The 21794-nt window shown below is 39.2% G+C and overlaps 1 protein-coding gene across 6 annotated transcripts in view; it reads right to left on the bottom strand.

Moving 5' to 3' along the window:
- DAPK1 (death associated protein kinase 1) overlaps nt 1-21794 on the bottom strand; it is a 257163-nt gene that overhangs the window by 9633 nt on the left and 225736 nt on the right. For all 6 annotated transcript variants that reach the window (XM_069087981.1, XM_069087979.1, XM_069087980.1 and 3 more), the window contains exons 21-24: nt 7295-7483; nt 4373-4570; nt 1884-2022; nt 1530-1650 (exon numbers count right to left, since the gene is read on the bottom strand). In XM_069087981.1, coding sequence (XP_068944082.1) covers nt 1530-1650; nt 1884-2022; nt 4373-4570; nt 7295-7483 — 647 coding nt within the window. The remainder of the gene's footprint in view (nt 1-1529; nt 1651-1883; nt 2023-4372; nt 4571-7294; nt 7484-21794) is intronic.

Below are 21794 nucleotides of genomic sequence, written 5' to 3'. Positions count from 1 at the left end.
TAAATTCTGCATCAGGTACTTTTTCCAGATACTCAGTGACCTTGGGCAAGTCATTTAACCTTACTTAGCCTCAGTTTCCAAATCTGTAAAATCATGATAATTATAGTACCTACCTTCTAGGGAGGATCAAATGAGACAATATGCATAAAAAGCTTTGAAATCTTTAATCTTTCTAAGAGAGGGTTGTGACTGCTCAAGAATCTCCAAAAGATCCTTTTGGAATCTATCCTCTGGGAGAGAAATACAAATTCCATGTTTGACATTTAATCTCCTGTAAATCTGGCTTTAGCTTACCTTTCTAGACTGATCTCACATTTCTTGCCTTCACACAATCTCTGTGCCAGTCAGACCGGTCCATTGTTCAGTGATTTTCAGGAGTATCTGACACCCTATGACCCCTTTGGGAGTTTTCTTGGCCAAGAAACTGGAGGGGTTTGCCATTTCCTTCTTCAGCTCATTTTACAGATAAGGAAACTGAGGCAAACAGCATTAAGTGACCTACCCAGGATCACATAGCTAGTAAGTGTCTGAAGCCAGATTTGAAATCAGGTCTTCCTGACTCCAGGTCCAGTGTTCTATCCACTGTGCCAACTTGTTGTCCAATAGCCAATGTTCCTTCTCTTCACCTTTGCACATCTTCTCCTCTGGAACGTACCCACTTCTCACTTCTACTTTTTAGCTTACTTTCATACTTGGCTCCTGTGCCATTTTCTAATCTTCCCCTCTTGTCTCCCAATTATTGTGTGCTATCCCCCCTCGTGAAAGTATTTTGCATTCACTTTATATGTACTTCAAATATTAGCCAATTGTAATAGCTAGTATTTATGTGGTGCTTTAAGAATTGCAAAGGAAAAAAAAACTTGTTTAATCCTAACAACAAATGTGAGAGGAAGGTGCTATCATTATGCTCATTTTTGAGATAAGGAAACTGAGTCAGATGGAGGCTAAATGACTTACCCAGGGCTATAAAGCTAGTTAGTGACTGAGATTAGATCGGAACTCAGGTCTGACTCTAGGTCCAGGACTCTATTCAGCATACCACCTACTGGCCTCCTCTATTTAAATATCTTTGTACACATTTCCCTGGTAGAATTCAAGGTCCTTGATGTTGGGGACTTTATTATTGCCTTTGACACCCCAGCATCTAGTACAGTCTTCCTCTCTTCCTCTTCACCCCTTCTTCTTTTCAGCTCCCTCTCATTTGTTGTCTTACCCCATTAGCATCAATCAGTAAACATGCAGTAAGTGGCTACTATAAGGGACTGTCATTTCTGCTTGTTGTATTTGCATTTCTTAGCAGTGCCTGGCCATATAAGTGCTGACTAAAGGCTTGTCAGCTTTGCATAGAAACTTCATAAATATTTAATTGATCTGTTGAACTAAAATGAAGAAGGGTTAAAAAGAGGGGCTTACATTTCAGTGGTACCATGTCTGAGGGCACTAAGGTGGCATCCATCATCATTATTCCCTCGGAAATTGGGGCTCTCACCTAAAGAGGGCTAAAGTCTTCACTGGGAGGTCCTACTTACAGAAACAATCTGACTTCTTATGTCTTGCAAATGATTTCGTAGTAGTTTCATGTCTTTAGATCCAGAAGCACCAGCATCCAAAACAAATAGCTTGTCAGAAATCTGAAGATCATTCCCAAATCTAAGAGAAAGGGGTAGTAGACAAATGGATAGGAAATCTATTTAAAAAAGAGATGGACATAATTTTGTTCAAGATCCTGTAACTTTTAGCCTGAGTTAGCTAGGGAGACAGAGTTCTCTTCCCCCCCAAAAAAGGTGGTCACGTGTTGTTGTTTTCTTAATTGTTACTCATGGAAATAGCTTTTACTTTAGAACAAGTAGATTTGGGTCTTTCTCAAAGATATGGCTCCTTACCTGTTTCTGATTTCTTTCAGCAATGACATATCTTTATCATAACCAAACTCGCCTCCTGCGGGTCGGGGAACATTCATGATGTCCGCATGGGTTGCCACCAGGACTACTCGAAGTGGGTTTTTCAGCCTGCCGCCAAAAGCTGGTGGAAGGAGAAAAAAACCCAAACTTTAGGAAGGAGACATATCTGCCTTTCTCTCTCTTTTCCACATTCAGTTAAATCAGAGTTCATTTGATAAATAGGTAACATTCCAGATCTTCCCAAGTGTAGGTAGGTATAAACTAAAAAACTCACAATTATGTCTGTGGACCTCAAAGATGGTAAACTGACTGTCCTAATATTATCTAAAGGACCCTTTTCAGAATCTTGGCATCACCTCAGACATGGTAGCAACACGGATGGATCTCAGTCTAATAGTTACTCTTTCCCATGACTAATCCAAGAAGATTTTGTTTCAAGAAATGCTATTCTTTTGGATACTAGATAAAGACCTATCTAACAAATCACCATCAGGTATCTAACTACGTTTTGGAAAGAGATGGAACCACCAATGATAACTCCTTTGAAAAGTGCTTTGTTTACCCCATAATGCTACGGAGATGACAATGATGAGAAATGGTCCACAACATTCATACTTTGGTATGAATGTCACTGAACAGTACTTACACAGACAATGAACTCTCACTTAGGGGAGAGTTTAAGTAGGAAAGCCTGGAAGATATCATGAAAAAGAATGAGAAAGAGAAAGACACAATATGGCAACATGAATGAGGTCATAATACTACACATACATTTAAAAATTTAAATCCACTGTAGCTTTTTAAACTCACAGGTTTTTTTTTACTACTTTTTTTTTTACAAGAATGGGATTTTACATAGATTTTACTGATGAAGAATTGTTCTCCCATTAGATGAAGAAGGAAAAGGGATTTGTATTTCAATTCATTCCCTTTCCTCAGTAACAATATTTAGACAATCTGTTTTTGTTAAATTGGCCACTACTCTCAAACTTATTTGCCTTTTAATTTTTCTATGACAGAATTAAAGAAAGAAGGGTGGTTCACTTTTGTAATATTGTATTTAATAGGTAGGTTGGAGAATGTGGAAATCCTTAGGCTCTATCTGGCCCATAATGTAAATCCATTTACACATTGAGATAAATACCAAAGAATCAATATCAACTGCTAAAAAAAGCCCACTTTGAAAATCTTAAAATTTTAAATAAATGAGTAGTTATATTATGATACAGATTATTCTAAACATGGAGTCTGCAAGGAAAAATTTTTAAAGGCAATATCCTAAATAGCCATAAGATGGAGGTGTTACGCCATAAAATTCTCTCTTCTCCATGTACTTGTCTGTCTTTCAGTATTTCTTTGTCCATCCTTTTTTTTCCTCCTCTTTCCTCCCTTTCTTCTCTCTCCATATAGTGAAACCAATATTCATTGTTTAAATTTGTTATATTTCCTGTATAGTGTTTAATGTCCTCAGCTCTAAATTTACAAAGCAGATGAAGAAAAATGAAATAAAACAGATTTTAAAAATAATTCATATAGACTCTTTTTCCCATTGGGTCAGTAGACCTTGACAGAAGATTCCTTATCCCTACTTTTAATATATCAACTAGGCGGTGACTCCACATTTCATTGTTTTGCAGAAGAGAAATTCTGAAATGGAGCATTGCCCCTGGTGGTAGGAAATACAACTGCTCTCGCTCATAAAGGGGGTGTGATACTGGCATCAAGGGTACCCACAGGGGCAGAGTGGATAGAGCACTAGGCTTGGAATCAGGAAGATTCCTCTTCCTGAGTTCAAATCTGGGCCCAGACAGTTATGAGCTATGTGACCCTGGAGAAGCCTCAGTTTCCTCATCTGTAATATAAGCTAGGAAAGGAAATGGCAAACCAGTCCAGTATCTTTACCAAGAAAACCCCAAATAGGGTCATGGAGAGTTGAACACATTGAACAATAACAAACTGGCATCAAGGATTAGTATTGCTGCCTGGTTTCCTATGGTTCCAATGGGTTTCCCCTTTGAGAAATATTGGAGTATACCTCAAAGCAGAATAGAAACAATAGCTCCAAGATAAAAAAAAAAAAGTTGACCAACTAATATGATCTCAGTGACAGTGAGAAATGGCCAGTTATTAATTTAATATTTGAGAGAACTGAGAAGTGGTTTAAAAAAAGAATAATAAATCCCACAAGTCTATCGCTTTTTAGCCAATTAAGAAAACAAGTATGTTTTATCAGATATTTAGCACAAACCGTACATGAGATTAGAAAGGCTGAATGTAGAAAGAGGTACAGAAATATACAACTTATCAGATCAAACTGCTAGTAGGATTCAAGAAATGCTACCTATATGCTAAATGTCTTCAGAAATCATGAGTGGTAGGGGACACACATGGGAAAAAATCAACATCAAAAAGAAACTACAACATTCTTATCAAAGAAACATTCATATGCACACGTATTACCTATGGCTTACCTATGGGTTCTTCAACAGGGACAAGTGACTTTAAGAAACTAAGCCAGAAAATCACTTGATTTAGCTGGATCTCATAAGGTTCTTCAAGGCTGAAAAGCACTATGTGAATTGAAGTGGGATCATTTGCTGCAAAATAATCGTAGCAGCAGAAATAAATAGGATTCCCAGAGAACTCCCACACGCTGAAATCACCAACTCCTGCAGAGAGAGGAATAAGAACTTTTGTGTGTCTTCAAACAGCAAATGGCTAAATTTTGTTTGGCTTCTCCAAAAAGGATCCAGGACACTAGAATCTGGGGCGGCATTTAATTTAAGTACCTAACCCAAATCACAGACATTAATATTAATAAATATCAATGCCAGACTACTGATGTAGGTGCATTTACACTTGCATATACATGGATACCTACATGTAATTTACATGAAAGTTACATGCCTAACAAAGCATTTTAAAATTCCTGTTAAGGTCTATTTGGATACTCCATTGTGGCATAGAAGAGAACTCATGTAAGAGGTTCTGGTAATGAAGTATAATCTCTGGCTGTTTCTTTCAAGCAGGAAAGGTTTTAAATATGAATCTGAGGATGGATGGCATGGGTACTGGTGAAGGATAGGTGTAATTAACTTTGGAGCAACTCATGTTCAGAGGGTTGGTTATGATTAATATTCTGGCCATATTAATTTGTGAAACAATCATTAAACATGTAAAAGGGTTATGATCTCTGTTGGTTGCAGGTACCCACACTAATAAAGTCATGTGTCATTTTAGGCACTAAAGAAATACATTTAATAGGAAGACAGAGAGCTAAATTTGGGAGTTGGGAAGATTTAAGTTCAAATACTGTGTCGGTTTCTATCTATGTGACCTTAAGCAAGTTAGCCTTAGTTTCTTCATTTGTAAGGTGAGAATCTATTTCCCAGGGTTGTTTTTAGGATCAAATGAGGAAATGTATATAAAATACTTTACATACCTTATAATGTTATATAAATGTTAGCTGTTATTATTATATCACATGTATATATAATGACCTATATTTACATAATGCTTTTTTCTGCCTTTTTTTTGGAGGGGCAATTGTGGTTAAGTGACTTGCCCAAGGTCACATGGCTAGTAAGTGTTAAGTGTCTGAGGCCATATTTGAACTTGGGTCCTCCTGACTTCAGGGCTGGTGCTCTATTCACTGCACCACATAGCCACCCCTACATAATGCTTTAAGGTTAGCAAAGTACTATCCTCATAGTAACCCAGTGAAGTAGGTGGCAGAAATATTATGATTCCCATATTATTGGTTAAAGAAGCTGAGTCACAAGGAGGTTAAATGTCCTTTACATGATTTTATGTAGCAAGTAGCAAATAATGGAGTTAATAGAGTGCCAGGTCTGGATTTGGGAAAACTCATCTTCCTGAGTTCAAATCTGACCTTAGACACTTATTAGTTGTGTGACCCTGGGCAAGTCACTTAATCCTATCTGCCTAACATTCTTCATCTGTCAAATGATCTGGAGAAGGAAATAGCAAATCACTCCACTATCTTTGCCTAAAAACCAAAACAAACAAACAACCCAAATGGGGTCACAGAGTTGGACATGACAGAAAAACAACTTAACAACAACAAATGATTTTATAGACACTAAAGTGTTAAACCCATAATTTAAACTCATTTTTGGTATGAAGAATACTTTATCTACTACAATATGAGATGTACGCCTCTTGGCAGCCCTTGGTCTGGTCCTCACAGAACATGGGTAGGTTAAGAATTGCTTTTATTGAATTTCAGGACACAGTCAATAAATTCATTATTGGAAGTTAAATGATTTGTTCAAAACTAGTCAGTGGTATCAGGCTGCTAAGGAAATGCAACATGCTAATGTAATGGTAAGGGAATGTGAAGATCTTCCCTGCCCCTAATGGGCCTCACTTGGAGTCCACAAGAGAAGCTTGCTTAAGGGAGGCTTGTTGTTCAGAAAGGTCCACACCTTTTGTTAATTTGTAATTAGGCACTAGGTCATGAAGGTTGTGATGTCCTCTGACTCTGAAGAAGAATATATATACTCTGAGGTGAGGTTTTGCTTTGGGGCTCTCTTATGGGAAGTGTTATGTGATTTGGTCAGATGAGACTCTAGGCAGCCATTGAGCCTCCTGGCTCTGAAAACCCAGATGTTGGTGCTTCTCTCTCTGCTAACTAACTATGTATGTATATAATGATCAGACAGCTAGAAGCCCTGTCTGTTGGTCTAGTGAATTGTGTTATTTTCTCTGTATTTTTCGTCTGCTTGTAATTTCTGTTTGTATTTTCTCTGAAGTTTAGGGTGCTGACTTTTTCTCCTAAATTAAATAAATGATATATATGTTCTAGTAAAGTAAAATTATTAACCCTTTGCTTTCCTTTAGAAAAGCAGATCAAAGAACCTGTGCTAGCAGCCAGCCTGGGTATGCTAGCATGCTTACTGTTATAGGTAGACAGAGGGCTGAACCTGAAGTATGGGAAGACCTGGGTTTGGGTCCTCTTTCTGGCATCATCTGTGGGATGAATGGCAAGTCACTTAATCTCTGAGCCTTAAATGCCTCGTCTGAGGATAAAATTAGGACCCACTTCACTAGGTTGTTGTGAAGATCAAATGCAGAGTGCTTTGTAAACCTTTTTCTAAAGGACAAAATGCAACTGGTGATTTTCACTGATGTGGATACTCCCTCCACTGGGTCCTTTAAATGCCTTTTTTTCTTCCAAGACTTAGTTCATCGTCTCAATTGTATTCTTTTGCCTTTTCACCTGTTGCTAACAAGGACAATAACATTTGAAAATATCTATCTCTAGCAGATTAAACTTTAGAGAGAAATCCTCTTTAAAAGAAAAGTCAAGGGATTCATTACCCTTTAGGAAAGAACAGCCCCATTTAGTGGGAAACACAAATAGAACGTACCATTCAAATAGGCATTCTGGATATCGATTGCTTTGGTCGACTGGTCATCAGCTGAGCAGTGCGAATGATGGGAAGGAGACACAAACACTTCAAGCATCCCTTTGGTGAGACCCGGCTCAAACATCATGCTCCGACTCCTCACACTTACGTTTTCACAGCCAGGGTACAGGTTGTTGATACTCACTGATACTAGGGCACACGAGAAAAAAGGTTAGTCACTTAATACACAAGAGAAGGTACGCCTCAACCAGGAGGGCATTCTGTTGAACTGTACCAGATCTTCTAAAGAATATGCTGCAAACATTAATTAATATCTCTGGTCTATGGAAAGAAAAAAAAGATACCAGTTTCCACATCTTTCAAATTGATGTCAGAGAAGATATTCTCCAAGATCCCTTCTGGCTTGGAATCCTATTATCTTAGAGAAAAATTCAGTTCTTCCCCTGAGCAACCTTGTAACTGACTGACTTCCTAAATGGATATTGAAATAACATTGTCTTAAGAGGAACTCCCAAAGGGAAGCAATGAGGAGAAAACAGTTAAATGCCAAGGGCAATTTGGGGTACTAGAAAAGGAATAAAAGGGATAGGGTAGGGAGTTTAGAATATTATGTTTGGATGCAACATTAGAGGTTATTTCTGTCCCCTCATTTAACAGATAAGGAAACTGAGGCATATTAGGGAGTGGCTTGTTCAAAGCCTCAGAACTAGTTAGTAGCAGGGCCAGGATTAGAACCCCTGAGTCCCCTTGTATCTGCATAAGAGAATTCCTTTCCAGTGTGAGGTGGTGACATAGTCAAGGCTACAGGGAGAAGGGGTGTAGGACATTTTGTATGTTTCCTATAAACTTAATCCTGGAGTACTTACATTAGTGACTCCAGTAAAAAAAAATGTTGAACTTTATTTTTTGAAAGAAGAATATCCAGTTTTAATGGAGTTATAGTTGTGAGTACCCCAGGATTAACCTAGAACCTATAAAGTTCTTTTACTCATCATGAGAGTAAATGGGACAGATGGCAATGGTGATGGTGGGAAGAAGGGAAAAGGGGAGTTGTAGAAGCCCTTTTCCTTCCTATGATACTTTGAGAAAGTCTAATTGGGTCTTAAGTTTCTTCATCATCAAAACATTACCTGCTTAATAGTTTAAAGATAAAAGTAAGGAGATTATATATATATATATATATATATGTGTGTGTGTGTGTGTGTGTGTATATGCACACAGATATATACATGTACATGTATGTATATGTATAAATCAATATACAAGAATATATGTGTTTTTGTGTTTATACACACAAATCTGTTTTAGCCCTTTGCCTGATTTTATAAATCCCTATCTTATGCCAGTATTTGATAGTTGGGTCCTCCGGAGATGGGATTCCTGCTCAGTAGTAGATGGCTGCTGTGGTCCCTTCTAACTCTGAGATCCTGTGATCGGTTTTGACTCTGCTTTCTTCACTTTTCAGTACATTACAGGAATCTTCCTCTGTTTTGCTGTATCGTGTGTATCTTTAGATAGAGACAGAGATAGAGATATGTAGTTCCCTGCTAGCTCAAGTCCAAATCAGGAATGAATTTTTTATGCTGGGAATCCACCTGAGAGCTAACAAAAGGAAATTTACTCAGTCATTTCGAGGGAAGGAATAGTCCTCCAGCATAAAGCCCTGGTAAGGCTGAATACAGCTTTCTCGTTTTGGTCATACTGCTGATCCTCAGGGAGGGACTTCAGCCCCTCACCTCCTAGCTATATTTTACCCCCAAAGCAACAAAGCCCTATCAAAGGCCTGAAATGAGTACATCTAGTTTCAGGTGGAATTTCAATGCCTTTCAAGGGAAAACTAGCCGAGCTTCACGAGAGAGGGGCTTAGTAATATTTCTTCTATATCTGTCAATAGTATATGGCAAAACTGCATTATATATAGCACTGCTATACCATAAGTGTATCAACTATTTCCCAATCACTGCACATATTGTCTGATGCCCAGTGATATTAGATTTCTACTATTTTAGGAATACGTTTATTCCTGATGACGCCCTCCTTGCCACACACTTTAAGGCAATGTTCCCAGAAGTCTGGGCCTCCCCTTCTTCCTAGGTATGTCTTTCCAAGTAGTGCTATGACCCTTCTGTGCTGTTGGAACTGGAAGGGACATTTCTTAACTCTTCTAGTCACTGGTCAGGATATTCCTGCCAAAGTCATGCAGTTGGAAATGCGGAGTAAAATCTTTAGTACAATTCCAAACCACCTGGAAGTATACTAGAAAATTCAGTAAACTGTACAAACCTCCTGATCTGGGGATATCATTACTAGGCATATACACCAAGGACATCATACACAGAAGGTAGGGTTCTCTCCATAATAAAAAAAAGGATTTATAATAACACATTGTTGTACCAAGGAAGTGAAATGAAAATGGGTTTCCATTCAAACAAATTGTGGCACATGAATGTACTGAAATTTTAAGAATTCAGATGATCTTGGGAAGACTTACATGAAGTGATACAGAGCGAAGGAACCAAAAGCAGACAGCAATTTACATGGGTGACCACAAAATAGAAAGGAAAATATCATTGAAATGATATGTCTTAGGGGTGCAGGGGCCCCAAAATATGAGACTCAGGGCAGAATTGTCTGGAAAGAAGTCATGGACTCAAGTGGTCTTCTAGTCATGTGACAAAAAGTTTATTATAATGCTAATAAAGCAGGGAGAAGTCCTTAGGGAACTTGCACCTTTAATACTAAAGCTTTTTAAATAGGAAAAGTTCAGTGAGTGGTGTGTTAAGTATATAGTAACTGTAGGAATCAGTACATGATAACTCTGTTGGTACAAGATAGCCCTGTTCATACAAGAGAAATCCTACAGAGGTCAGGTCGTTCTTGTTACAGGGAGATAGTTTGTCTCACTGGGACCCACTCATGAGTCATTGTCCGAGATAGGATCTTTGGGTTGGGCAGAGACATGATCCTAGAGTTGAGCCCCAAGCACCCTATCCGAAAGATTCCAGAACCCTGGCTGATGCAGTGACTAGTCATGGCTTCAGGGGGCTGATGTGGAAGCATCCCTCTCATTTCACAGAGAACAGGTAAATGATAGGTATGGCATGAGACACACATTTTCAGATGTGGTCAATGTGCTGAACTGTTTTTGCTGTTTTTTATTACAAAGAAGATTTTATTTAGGAGTCATTGTAAGTGACACCAATTTATTAAGAGCATCAACATTTAAAATAGAAATATGGCAATAGTGAATAAGGAAATTTAATTAATGTGTTGGCTTCTCACTACTACGTGTGAGGTATGTGTAAAAGGTATTGTTATACCCATTTTACAAATAAGGAACCCGAGGCAGATAGACAAGAAAATGAGTAGCTGTGTTTGCCCACATACTTGGGTTGGTCACACAGGTGATGCATTAATGGTTAAATCACATATTTTTAAATTGCCTACTCCCTCAGGCAACTGTCTAATTACAAAGCCAGATTAAAAACAAGCCTTGATGAGGTTGTGGTTCATACAATGTACTTTGGATTGTCTTTCTTTTGATATGTCAAAACTTTCACACCACTCTACATTGGAATATTGCCCTTAGGTTGTGGGAGAGGTAGTGAAGGAAGAGTCCAACCACTTAGTCAACACAATACCCATCTTTAAGACACAATGTCCTTATTGGTTTAGGTCCTCTACCAGAGAACCCACACACAAGAGCTTCTTGGATTCCTGATTCATTTTTCTTCTTTTTGCTTTAAAACTAGGATTTCTATTTTTTTGTTTCTCTTTCTTGCATCCTCCCCTCCCAACTAGGAGTGGTGAACTATTCTGGCACTTCCTTCAGAAGCTAAACCAATCCAATGCTGGCATTTCTTTTCTGGTGATTAGCATTAAAAACAGATTTGCCTGAACTACCTGAGAGAATAAGGGAAGGGGATATGTTTTATTAAAGTTTCCATGCTTGTTCATCTTTATGGTGAAAAACCAATATATTTTATCAGTCAGTAAGTCAGTCAATCCACAAGCATTTACAAGTGCCTAATATGTCCCAGGCACTACGGTGACTAAATACTGGGGAGACAAAGAAAGGCAAAAACACACTCCTAAGTCTAAAGAAGCTCACGTTCCTAATAGAGGAGACAACTGGGTTCTAGAAGATCTGTACAGAAGTAAAGCATTAGAGGCAAGTCACTAATGGTAGTGGAGAAGGAAAAAAGCAAGGGATAAACCATCAAAGACTTCTAGCAGAAAGCGGGATTTGAGTAGATTCTCAGAGGAAGTCAGGGAAGCCAAGAGATGGAGGTGAGGAGACAGAGCATCCCACACACAGGGAACAGTGAGCACAAAGGGATGGACTATTGTGTCCAGGAAACAGTAAGGGGAACGATGTAGCTGGAGCAGAGAGTACACGGAGGCCAGTAAAGTATAAGGATGGAAGAGTAGGAAGTGATCGAGTCATGAAAAGCCTCAAGTGTCATGAGAGGACTGGAGATTGAGTAGCGTGGGGTGGAGTGATATTCTCAGACCTGTGCTTTAGAAAAATCATTTTGTTAGATGGGTAAAGAATGACTGGATTGGGAAGAGACTTGAGGCAGGCCATTGTAATAGTCCAGATGCAAGACAACGAAGACCTGAAGTGGTGGCCGTGTGAGAGGAAAGAAGAGGGCATATACCAAAGACACTGTGAAGGTGCGAACAACAAGATGTGGCAGAATGTTTGATACTTGGAATGTGAGGGAGAAGTTGTGGATGACGCAGCTTGTGAACCTGGCTTACTAGTAGGATGGTGATGCCTTCAACAATAACAGCAAAGTTGGAAATAGGAGAAGAGAGTTCTGTTTTGGACATGGTGATTTTGAGATTCCTTTGGGACAACCCACTGGAGAAATCCGAAAGACTAGAGGTGATACAATGCTGGAGTTCAGAAGAGAGACCAGGGCTGGATATATAGATTTTAGAATCCTATTTATAAAGATAATAACTGAATTCCATGGTGAGGAAATGGAGGAGATTAGGACAGCAAGTAGTTAACTGTGGGTATTGAGTGAACCACAATGACTCTACCTACCTTGTGACTCAATTCTAAAGCTGGATCAGTTCCCTATTAAATTATGGGTCTAGTCCAAATTCTGTCCTGCAAGAAAACAATCCAGTTGTGGAATCGAGAGAAAACATTATTGCACTGCTTGAAACTAGCCCTGTGTGGCTGGGAAGCCAAACCACTTCTACCTCCTTTCTAAAAAGGATCTATGTTATGCCAACCAGAAACTCAGATCCAAAGACTGATGCAAGGAGTTTTCTCATAATTAATACCTCTCAACACATCTCAGGAAACTCATGTCTTATCTGAAAACTGCCCCCATACTGATCATTCAGTTATTCTTACCATGTCACTTTGATTATTTACAGACTCTTGGGGTCAGAGGGGTGGAACAGAATACCTCCTTTTCTGAATTCAGGGTATTGCATCTGTTTACTCTCCCTTTCCCAATTTGGAAAGTCTCTGATCTTTCCTCCAATTAGAAATCAGTTTACCCAATGGTTCCTCTTAATTAATTGGTCTTCTTTGATTAATTGTTTTAATGTAAAAACTCTGCCTCTCTCTATTTTCAGGGTCCAGGCTTAAGCTGAGGAGGTCTGGTCTCAACTTGTTAGACAATTGACATGCATTGTTTAATAAATTGATACGTTATGCTCAGATGATCAAACTTTGCTTCCTCAATCATTTCATTTTTTGTCTGCCACAAGAAGAATTGCTGAGATCACCAAGTGAGACAGTATAGAGGGGAAAAAGAGAAGGGGACCCAGTACCTATCATGGGGGACACTCATAGTTCACGGGCACGACATGGATGAAGGTCAAGCAAAGGAACATGAGAGAGATTGGTCAGATGTGTAGGAGAAGTAGGAGACAACAGTGTCATGAAAACCTAAAGAGGAAAGAGCATTCAGAAGAGGGTGATTGACAAAGGCTACAGAGAAGGTGACAAGGATGATATGTGAGAAAAGGCCATTAAATCTGGCAATTAAGACATGAATGATTAAAACTTTGGAGGAAGCTGTTTTAGTAAACAAAGGTCAGAAGCCAGATAGCAGAGTGTTTAGAAGCAAATAAGAAGGAAAGAAGTGGAGGCACCCAGTTGGCAGCTTTCCCAAGAAGGTTATCCAGCAAAGAGAAAAGAAATATAGGACAAAAGCCAGTATACAAGGTTGGAGCAAGTGTTTTTTTTGTTTGTTTTTTGTTTTGCTGCTGCTGTTGTTTTCAGATGGAGGAAGATGTGGGCATGTTTACAGGCAGCAGGGAAGGAGTCAGCAGATAGAGAAGAGATCGAAGATAACACAGAGTGGGTGTAATAGTGGAGACAATCTGCTGGAGAAGATAGATCAAGGCTGCCATTGGAAGAGTTTGCCTTAGCAAAGTGGAGGGTCATCTCATCAGAGAGAGGTGTGAGAGAAGAGATTGTGAGAATATTGAGTGATCTAAGATGAGAAGGGAAGATGAGAGGGAGCTTTTCAATGGCTTCAGGTTTGTTTTTGTGAAGTATGAGGCAAGGTTCTTCATGACAGGATGTGATAGAAAACTTGAAGAGGGATGAAAAGGTCTGCATTGGCCATTATTGGTATGTGAGACAATCAATTGATCAGAGAGATGTAAAAGGATTACCTTGCTAGCCCAGCTGAGATCATATAGAAAACCTGTAGTAGACCAATCAGTTTCATGATTTTCTTGAGCTCCATTTGGCAGTATGTGAAATTAGAAGAAAAAAGGAAACTGATGGTGGATGTAATTCAGGGTCGATCAGTGATAGAAGAAGTCAAAGGATTTGTAAACACCGAATTGAGAAGTGAGTTAAGTGAAGTAAGGTAAGAACCTGAAAAAGCACTGAGAAGACAATGGATTGGAGGCTTTGATGAGGGTGACGAGTAGTTTTAGGAGGGGTGAGGCATAGGGAGATGTGGAATTATTCGAAGTTATGACCAGATAGAGCAATATCAGCATTTTAAAGGAAATGCAACACATAAAAAATGGTAAGTTCCAGGGTGTCACTATCCCAAAGTGTGGCTGAGGTAGAACAGGAAATAAATGATGGGAAATGACTAGAATTAGGAACTTGGAAGTTAGGATAACTGAGAGCATCAAAATGTATGTTGAAGTTGCCTAGTATGAAGTGAACTGAAATTCTATGAATCATGCAATGAATTCATTGAAGAAGGAAGAAAAATGTCCTATGGGTCAGCAGATAATAGTATGTACCTCAAATGGAGATGTAGTTGAATGATGGTGGTATAGGGAGAGCCTAGAAGTGACCACAAAGAATAAGGAGTATTCTAACTCCTAATCATAACCAATGGGTTTGAGTGGCTAGGTGGTACATGAGTAAAGAGCACAATACTGGAAAGTGTGGCCAAGTGTGCAGCATCATCAGAAAGGTGCCAGATTTCAGTGAACACTAGAAAATAGAAGCAATGAGAAAGGAAAAGGTTTGGGATGAAAGGAGGTTTGTTAATGATGGACCAGGCACTCCAGATTTCATGGTGTGAGTGACAGGCAGATCTGGAGTGAGACACTGACTGTGAGGCAACTCTGAAAGCTCACAACTAATTTGATCAAATGCAATGTAAGAACACAAATGCTCTGTCTTCTTGTCAACCCTTCCCTTTGAGGGAAAACAAACCAACGAGAAGGCATGAAGCAGAAATGCAAAGACTAGCCAGACATGATCATTCCTGGACTGGAAAACAGGAAAAGGTGGAGGAAGTTGCTCAGAAAGGCTGTTTATTCCTGAGTGTTCGAGACATCCTGGGGTGATGACTTAGCTTCCTGTACAGTTTCTCCTAAGGGAATTCAGACACCATGAAACTGAGGACCTGGGTGTATTTAGACACCTCCTGAAGAGGCTCATTACCTTTTGTGATACCCACTGGTAAGCTACCACTTCTGAGCCATAGTTTGTAAAGAACCTACTAGAAGGGCATCATCTCAACTTAGAAGGCACAAAGAGCTAATGTAGCTCATTCTTCTGAGGAGAAGTAGTTGAAGAGGGGAATACAGACCTATATGTATGCATGCCTCTGACCTTAAGGCCCCACCTCAGCTGCTATCAGGGGCAGGTTTTTGTTGGCTCAGAGGCTCAGTGATTTTGATATATCTTCAATCATTAACTGATCACAGAGAGCAAAGTCAAACATTTCTAACAACTGGTACCAAGATTGTATTTTTCAGGCTGACACTTGGAACTTTTATACTTTCATATTCAGATTTTGATACACATCATTGGAAGGGTCTATCACCAGACTAGCCTCATGAGAAAGAAGTTAGCAGTGTTGTTTTCCTGAGTCATTTCTTTTGCACCACTCGCTCCCCCCTTTTATTTATTTCTGGTGAGGCAACTGGGGTTAAGTGACTTGATTGGGATTACAGAGTTAAAAAGTGTCAAGTCGGGGCAGAGCCCAGATGGCAGAGTATAAACAGGACTTCCACAGGGCTCTGGCTTCCACCTCCTCCAATACATGTAAAAATGACTCTAAACAAATTTTTGAGCTACAGAACCCACAAAGTGACAGGGAGAAACAAATCTCCTGAAGAAGGAAGCCCAGCAGGCTGGCAGGAAGGGTTCATTGCAGTATGCTGGGAGCCCTGTGCAGTCCAGACTGAGCCCGGATTTTAGCCCCAACCAGCGTGGCTAGCAGACTGCAGGAGAGTGGATCACCAGCAGCTGTAGCCCTTTCTAGACTTCTCAATCCAGAAACACCAAAGACAAAGTAAAAGGTCAGTGTGGACTTTTGTTCAAATAGGGGGAACGTGGTCCAGCTGCTACCCAGGGGACCAAGTAGGAAGACCAAGTGACCACTCAGACGGTAATCGCTCTTGCTTTGACCTTCTTGGATACAGATCACAGTCTTGAGTGGTGGTCCTGGTGTGTGTGACCAGTGAGCCAGAACTTGTGGGGGCTGTAGAGATGGTGCCAGTCAAATAGCTCTGGCAGCTGCAAAAACCCCAGCGATTTGGGACAAAGCTCTCTCCATTTTGGAAGCAGAGTTCTACCAAGCAGAGTTCTACATACTCAAAAGTCAAGTAATTAGCTGCCAATACGAGCAAGCAGAGGAAGCACAAAGAGATCATAGGATCCTTTTGGGGGACAAAAAGGATCAAGGCCTGGAACAGGAGGAAGACATCAAGGTCATTATTCCTGCATCAAAAGGCTCCAAGAAAAATATGAACTGATACAGGCCACGGAGGAACTCAAGAAGGATTTTGAAAATCAAGTAAGAGAAGTGGAGGAAAAATTGAGAAGAGAAACGAGAATGATGCAAGAAAATCAGGAAAAGTGAGTCAACAGCCTGCTAAAGGAGACCCAAAAATGCAAGGAAGAAAATAACACCTTAAAAAATAGACTAACTCAAATAAGCAAAAGAGGCCCAAAAAGTCAATAAGGAGAAGGATGCTTTAAAAAGGCAAATTTGCCAGATGCAAAAGGAATTCCAAAAGCTCACCAAAGAGAATAATTTCTTCAGAATTAGATTGGAGCAAATGGAGGCTAATGACTTTATGAGAAATCAAGATACTATAAAACAGACCCAAACAAATGAAAAAAATAGAAGGCAATGTGAAATATCTCAGGGGAAAAACCACTGACCTGGAAAATAGATCCAGGAGAGATAATTTAACAAATTTTTGGTCTACCTGAAAGCCATGATCAAAAAAAGAGTCTAGATACCATCTTTCAAGAAGTTATCAAGCAAAATTGCCCTGATATTCTAGAACCAGAGGGCAAAAATAAATCGAAAGAATTCATCAAACACCTCTTGAAAAAAATCCCAAAAGGAAAACTCCTAGGATTATTATAGCCAAATTCCAGAGTTCCCAGGTCAAGAAGAAAATACTGCAAGCAGTCAGGAAGAAACAATTTGTGTATTGTGGAAACACAATCAGGATACCACAAGACCTAGCAACTTCTACATTAAGGGACTGAAGGGCTTGGAATATGATATTCCAGAGGTCAAAGAAGCTCCTAGGACTAAAACCCAGAATCACCTACCAGCAAAACTGAATATAATGCTACAGGGAAAAATATGGTCATTAAATGAAATTGAGGACTTTCAAGCATTCTTGATGAAAAAACCTGAACTGAACAGAAAATCTGACTTTCAAATACAAGAAGCAAGTGAAGCATGAGAAGGTAAACAGGAAAAAGAAATCATAAGGAACTTAATAAAGTTGACTTATTTACCTTTCTACATGGAAAAACAATAATTGTAACTCATAAGACTTTTCTCAGTATGAGGATTGCTGAAGGGAATATATATGTATAGAAGGATGTATATAAATATATATGTGAGCATGGTCATTTGTATGTTCATGTATACACAGAGGGCACAGGATGAGTTGAATATGAAGGGATGATATCTAGAAAATAAAATTAAGAGGCGAGAGAGGAATGTATTGGGAGAAGGAGAAAGGGAGAGAGATTAGGGTAAATTATCTCATAAAAGAGGCAGGAGAAAACTGTTACAATGGAGGGGAAGAGCAGGAAGGTGAAAGGGAATGGGACAACCTTATTCTCATTGAATTTGGCTTAAGGAGGGAATAACATACACACTCAATTGGCTATCTTACCCTACAGGAAAATAGGTGGGTGGGGGATAAGAGGGGGGGAGGATAGAAGGGAGGGCAGATTGGAGGAGAGGGTAGTTAGAAGCAAACATTTTTGAAAAGTGATAGGGTCAAAAGGAGAAAATAGAATAAGTGGGGGGTGGGAAAGGTGGAGGAAAATATAGCTAGTCTTCTGCAATATAATTACTATGGAAATGATTTGGGTAACTATACATGTGCAATCTATATCTTCCCAGTGGGGGCAGGTAATGAGGGAAAAAGGGGGAAAAAATCTGGAACTCAAAAGTTTTAAAAACAAATGTTTAAAAACTTGTTTTTACATGCAACTGGGAAATAAGATATAGAGGTATTGGGGTACAGAAATCCATCTTGCCCTACTAGAAATTTAGGGGGATGAAGGGGGAAGATATTAAGAGAGAACAGATTGGGGGAAGGGGTATTCAGTGGGCTTGCTATTTTGGGGTGGGGGTAGAGAAAAGATGGGGAGAGAAAAAATTGTAACTCAAAATCTTGTGGAAATGAATGCTGAACACTAAAAATAAATAATTTTTCTTTCAAGTGTCAAGTGTCTGGTCTTAGGCCACATTTGAACTCAGGTCTCCCTGACTCCTTGGTCAGGCTCTATCTATGCACCAAGTAGCTGATCTTCCCCTTTTAATCACAATTTTTTTGCAGGGGTGGGTGGTAGAGAGAACTCTAGCACAATGTGGAAAAAAAAATAGAGCCGTAGGATGAGAAAAAGGAGACCTGGGCTTCATTCCTAGCTCTGTAACAGGCTTGCTATTACTCTCGGGGGGGATACATTTTCCGGTGGGAGCCTCAGCTTTGTCATTTGCAGAAAAGCTTGTACCTAAAGGTGCCTGTTGGAGGCTGTTGCACTTCTGCCTCGGAAATCAGCAAATGCTACAAATCACGGCTCGTTTTATTGCTTTGCTGACTGGATAGTGATAGAAGAAATGTTAATGATGGAGAATATAAAAAAACAATTTCCAGAGAGTTACTGTTAAATATTGACCAGCACTCCACTGAGAATAACAATATTTAAACCGCCTTACTGGTTTGTTGTGATGAAAGCACTTTGCAAATCATAAAGTGTTATAAAAATCTAAACTATTTTTGGTATTTTATTATTAATTTTAGCCTGACAACACATGAGAATCTTCTGTAATATCCCACATGGAAGACAGGATTTGGAGGACTAAAACTACCCAATTGTCACTGGTCATGAGAACGTCTGAGAATCTTAATTCTTATTTAAAATCAATTCCTTGTCCCTGGATGGGACTTCGGGATAAACCATACCCTTTTTACTCAATGTGGGTGTTTCAACCCCGGAGGAAGGCCATTCAGTGCTGGCATATGACCAGTTCAGGTCACCTCATCACAGAATCTCAAGATAATGAAATGCCAATAATGGGACCTGAAATGCCAATCTATACCTAAGCAAGAAAGAATCCCTTCTATTGATTTACCTCACAGGTTGTCATCTAACCTTTGCTTAGAGATCTTCTAATGAGGGGGAGCCTACTTCCTTTCAAGGCAACCCGTTCCATTCTTGGTTGGTTCCAATGATAACGAAGTTTTCTCCCTTATGCCAAGCCCCATTCTACTTCTTCACAACTGCCTCTCATTGTCCCTAGTTCTGCCCTCTATTCAGTCAAGAACAAGCCTCAATCCTTTTCTCCATGAGAGACCCTCAAATATTTCAAGAGAGTTGGCCTTCCCACATGACTCTTCTCTAGGCTAAGCATCCCTACTTTCTCCAAATGATCTTTCCATGGTACCATCTGGAGCTGCTTTGCCCAACAAGGTCCCGATTTGTATGAATAACAAATCTCCTAGAGCAGCTGCCTCACGCAAATTCATAGGGCCTCTTTCCACTGGACTAGAACCAACGATCATACTTTACATAGTTATAATTTTGAATACTTGCGGCCACTTCGAGGTATTCACTATTAGCACTAATTGGAGTGTGCCTGGGACAGAATATAAAATGATCACTTAGATGGTCCTGGACTCTATGTCTTTTAAAAATTTTTTTAATGCAGGCTAAGATAACAGTTTTTTTGGCTGTTATAATAATTTCTAAACATTTCTATAATGCTTTAGAGTTTGTAAATTGCTTGCCATACACTATCTCATTTGAGTCTTGTAACATGGGACTTTGACCACGGGGCAAGACTGGATTTCAGCTCTTCCTGACTTTATATCCAACACTCTGTGCCTTACACCAGACTATATTTTAAATTGTGGATTTACAGTGAGTTTATGGCCTGACCACATCTCTAGATGTTTTTCACATTAATTGCTGTCTACCCACTTCTCCCTCGAATTGTACTTTGGGGGTTGACTTTTGGATCCCAAATGTAAGATTTAATATTTATCCTTATTAATTTCATCTTACTTTGGAGTAAGATTCTCTCCAATAGTCAGTACTGTCAGGATCATTTTGAATCCTGATTTCTACGCACTGTGTAGTGTTAGCTTGTTAGTTATTTTTAATAACTTTAACTTTGTTAAATTTGATAAGCACATTATCTATACTTTTATCTAAGTTTTTGATGAAATTTTTAAATAGCACATGGCCTTTCAATTGGACATTGAACCATTAATATTATCTTTAAAAATCTGCCCATCAAAACATGCTATTTTCTAGCCAACATCTCTCTCATAAGGGAACTTAGGTAGGACTACATATGGAAACTATTAAAATACTTGCTTGAATCTACAAAGGTCATGAGAAGATCATTCTTGATAAAGGTTAGAAGGGAGGTCTGCCATGCCTTTCATGGGAACTCTAATGATGGGCTGGGCTGGGTCTCCAATCTCTATCCAGGTCTCTGGGGTTCCAGTGAGGCTACGCAGTGCTCTCAATAGGGAGACTGTTATGGGCATCCTCTATGGTTTTCTCTCATGTATCTCCTTAATATAAGATTAAAGCCTGAATCAGTCCCTTCAGAAGTTGTTAAGACAGAAAAAGAAATCCTCCAAAAGCAACTAAGTGCCTTTTACATAAGACAATTTCACATAGAAAGAAATATGCATATTGAAATAATATACATACCATGCTATACTTCCTGCCCAGCCTCCTTCCCTAACTTTTCCCTCTCTTCTTCTCTATATAGACACACGTGTGTATTCATGTGTGTATCTCTTTGTATATGTATATGTATATGTATGTGTAAGTGTGTGTATGTAGATTGAGAGGAACTGAGATCGAGAAAGATTAAGTAACTTATCCAAGGTCACACAGCTGGTAGGTGTTGGAGCTAGGATTTATACCGAGGTGCTTTGACTCCAAATCTACCATTCTTTTTTTTACTGCACAGTGTTGCATCTATCTATCCATCTATCTATCCAGACATATATATATATATATATATCATACATATTAACATATGCTATTCTTGCTTTACTTTTAAATAATTTAATGGTGCTTTTATTTTTTGCTCTACCTGATTCCTGAGTTGTGAAGCCCTTTTCCAAATTCCCAGACAGATATATAGATAATGGACCTCAATGCAGAGAGTGGGATCTCCAAGTCTAAGCTTCTACTCTCATGAAATATAGATCTACCAAGAACAGCCAACTTACTAGGCAGAGGGGTATTTTGTTCTTGATAGATAAACAAAGGGAACTTGTAATCCCTTCATTAAAGGCTGTTAAGCAATAAGGGACAAGTATTCAAATGCTGAGTCCAGCTAGTCCTGTTTTAGCTAATTGCTATCTTCAGACACTTATAACCTAGATTAGTAAGAGGAAAATCAGATAGCACTAACAGAAGTTGACTTCCTAAGTTATAGAAGCGCAGACTGGAGCATTGCATCGGCAACTTGCTTGATGTGGGAGCTCAATGTGATAGTGGAAATCTGAAGATTAATTACATGCCTGGGGAGAA

The sequence above is a fragment of the Petaurus breviceps genome, unplaced genomic scaffold, assembly GCF_028583685.1.
Source record: "Petaurus breviceps papuanus isolate PSGF00001 unplaced genomic scaffold, PetGlider_PUasm1.0 183, whole genome shotgun sequence".
NCBI classification, from domain to species: Eukaryota; Metazoa; Chordata; class Mammalia; order Diprotodontia; family Petauridae; genus Petaurus; species Petaurus breviceps.
Note: the sequence above shows the minus strand (reverse complement) of the source record. Positions and strands in the feature narration are given on the sequence as shown.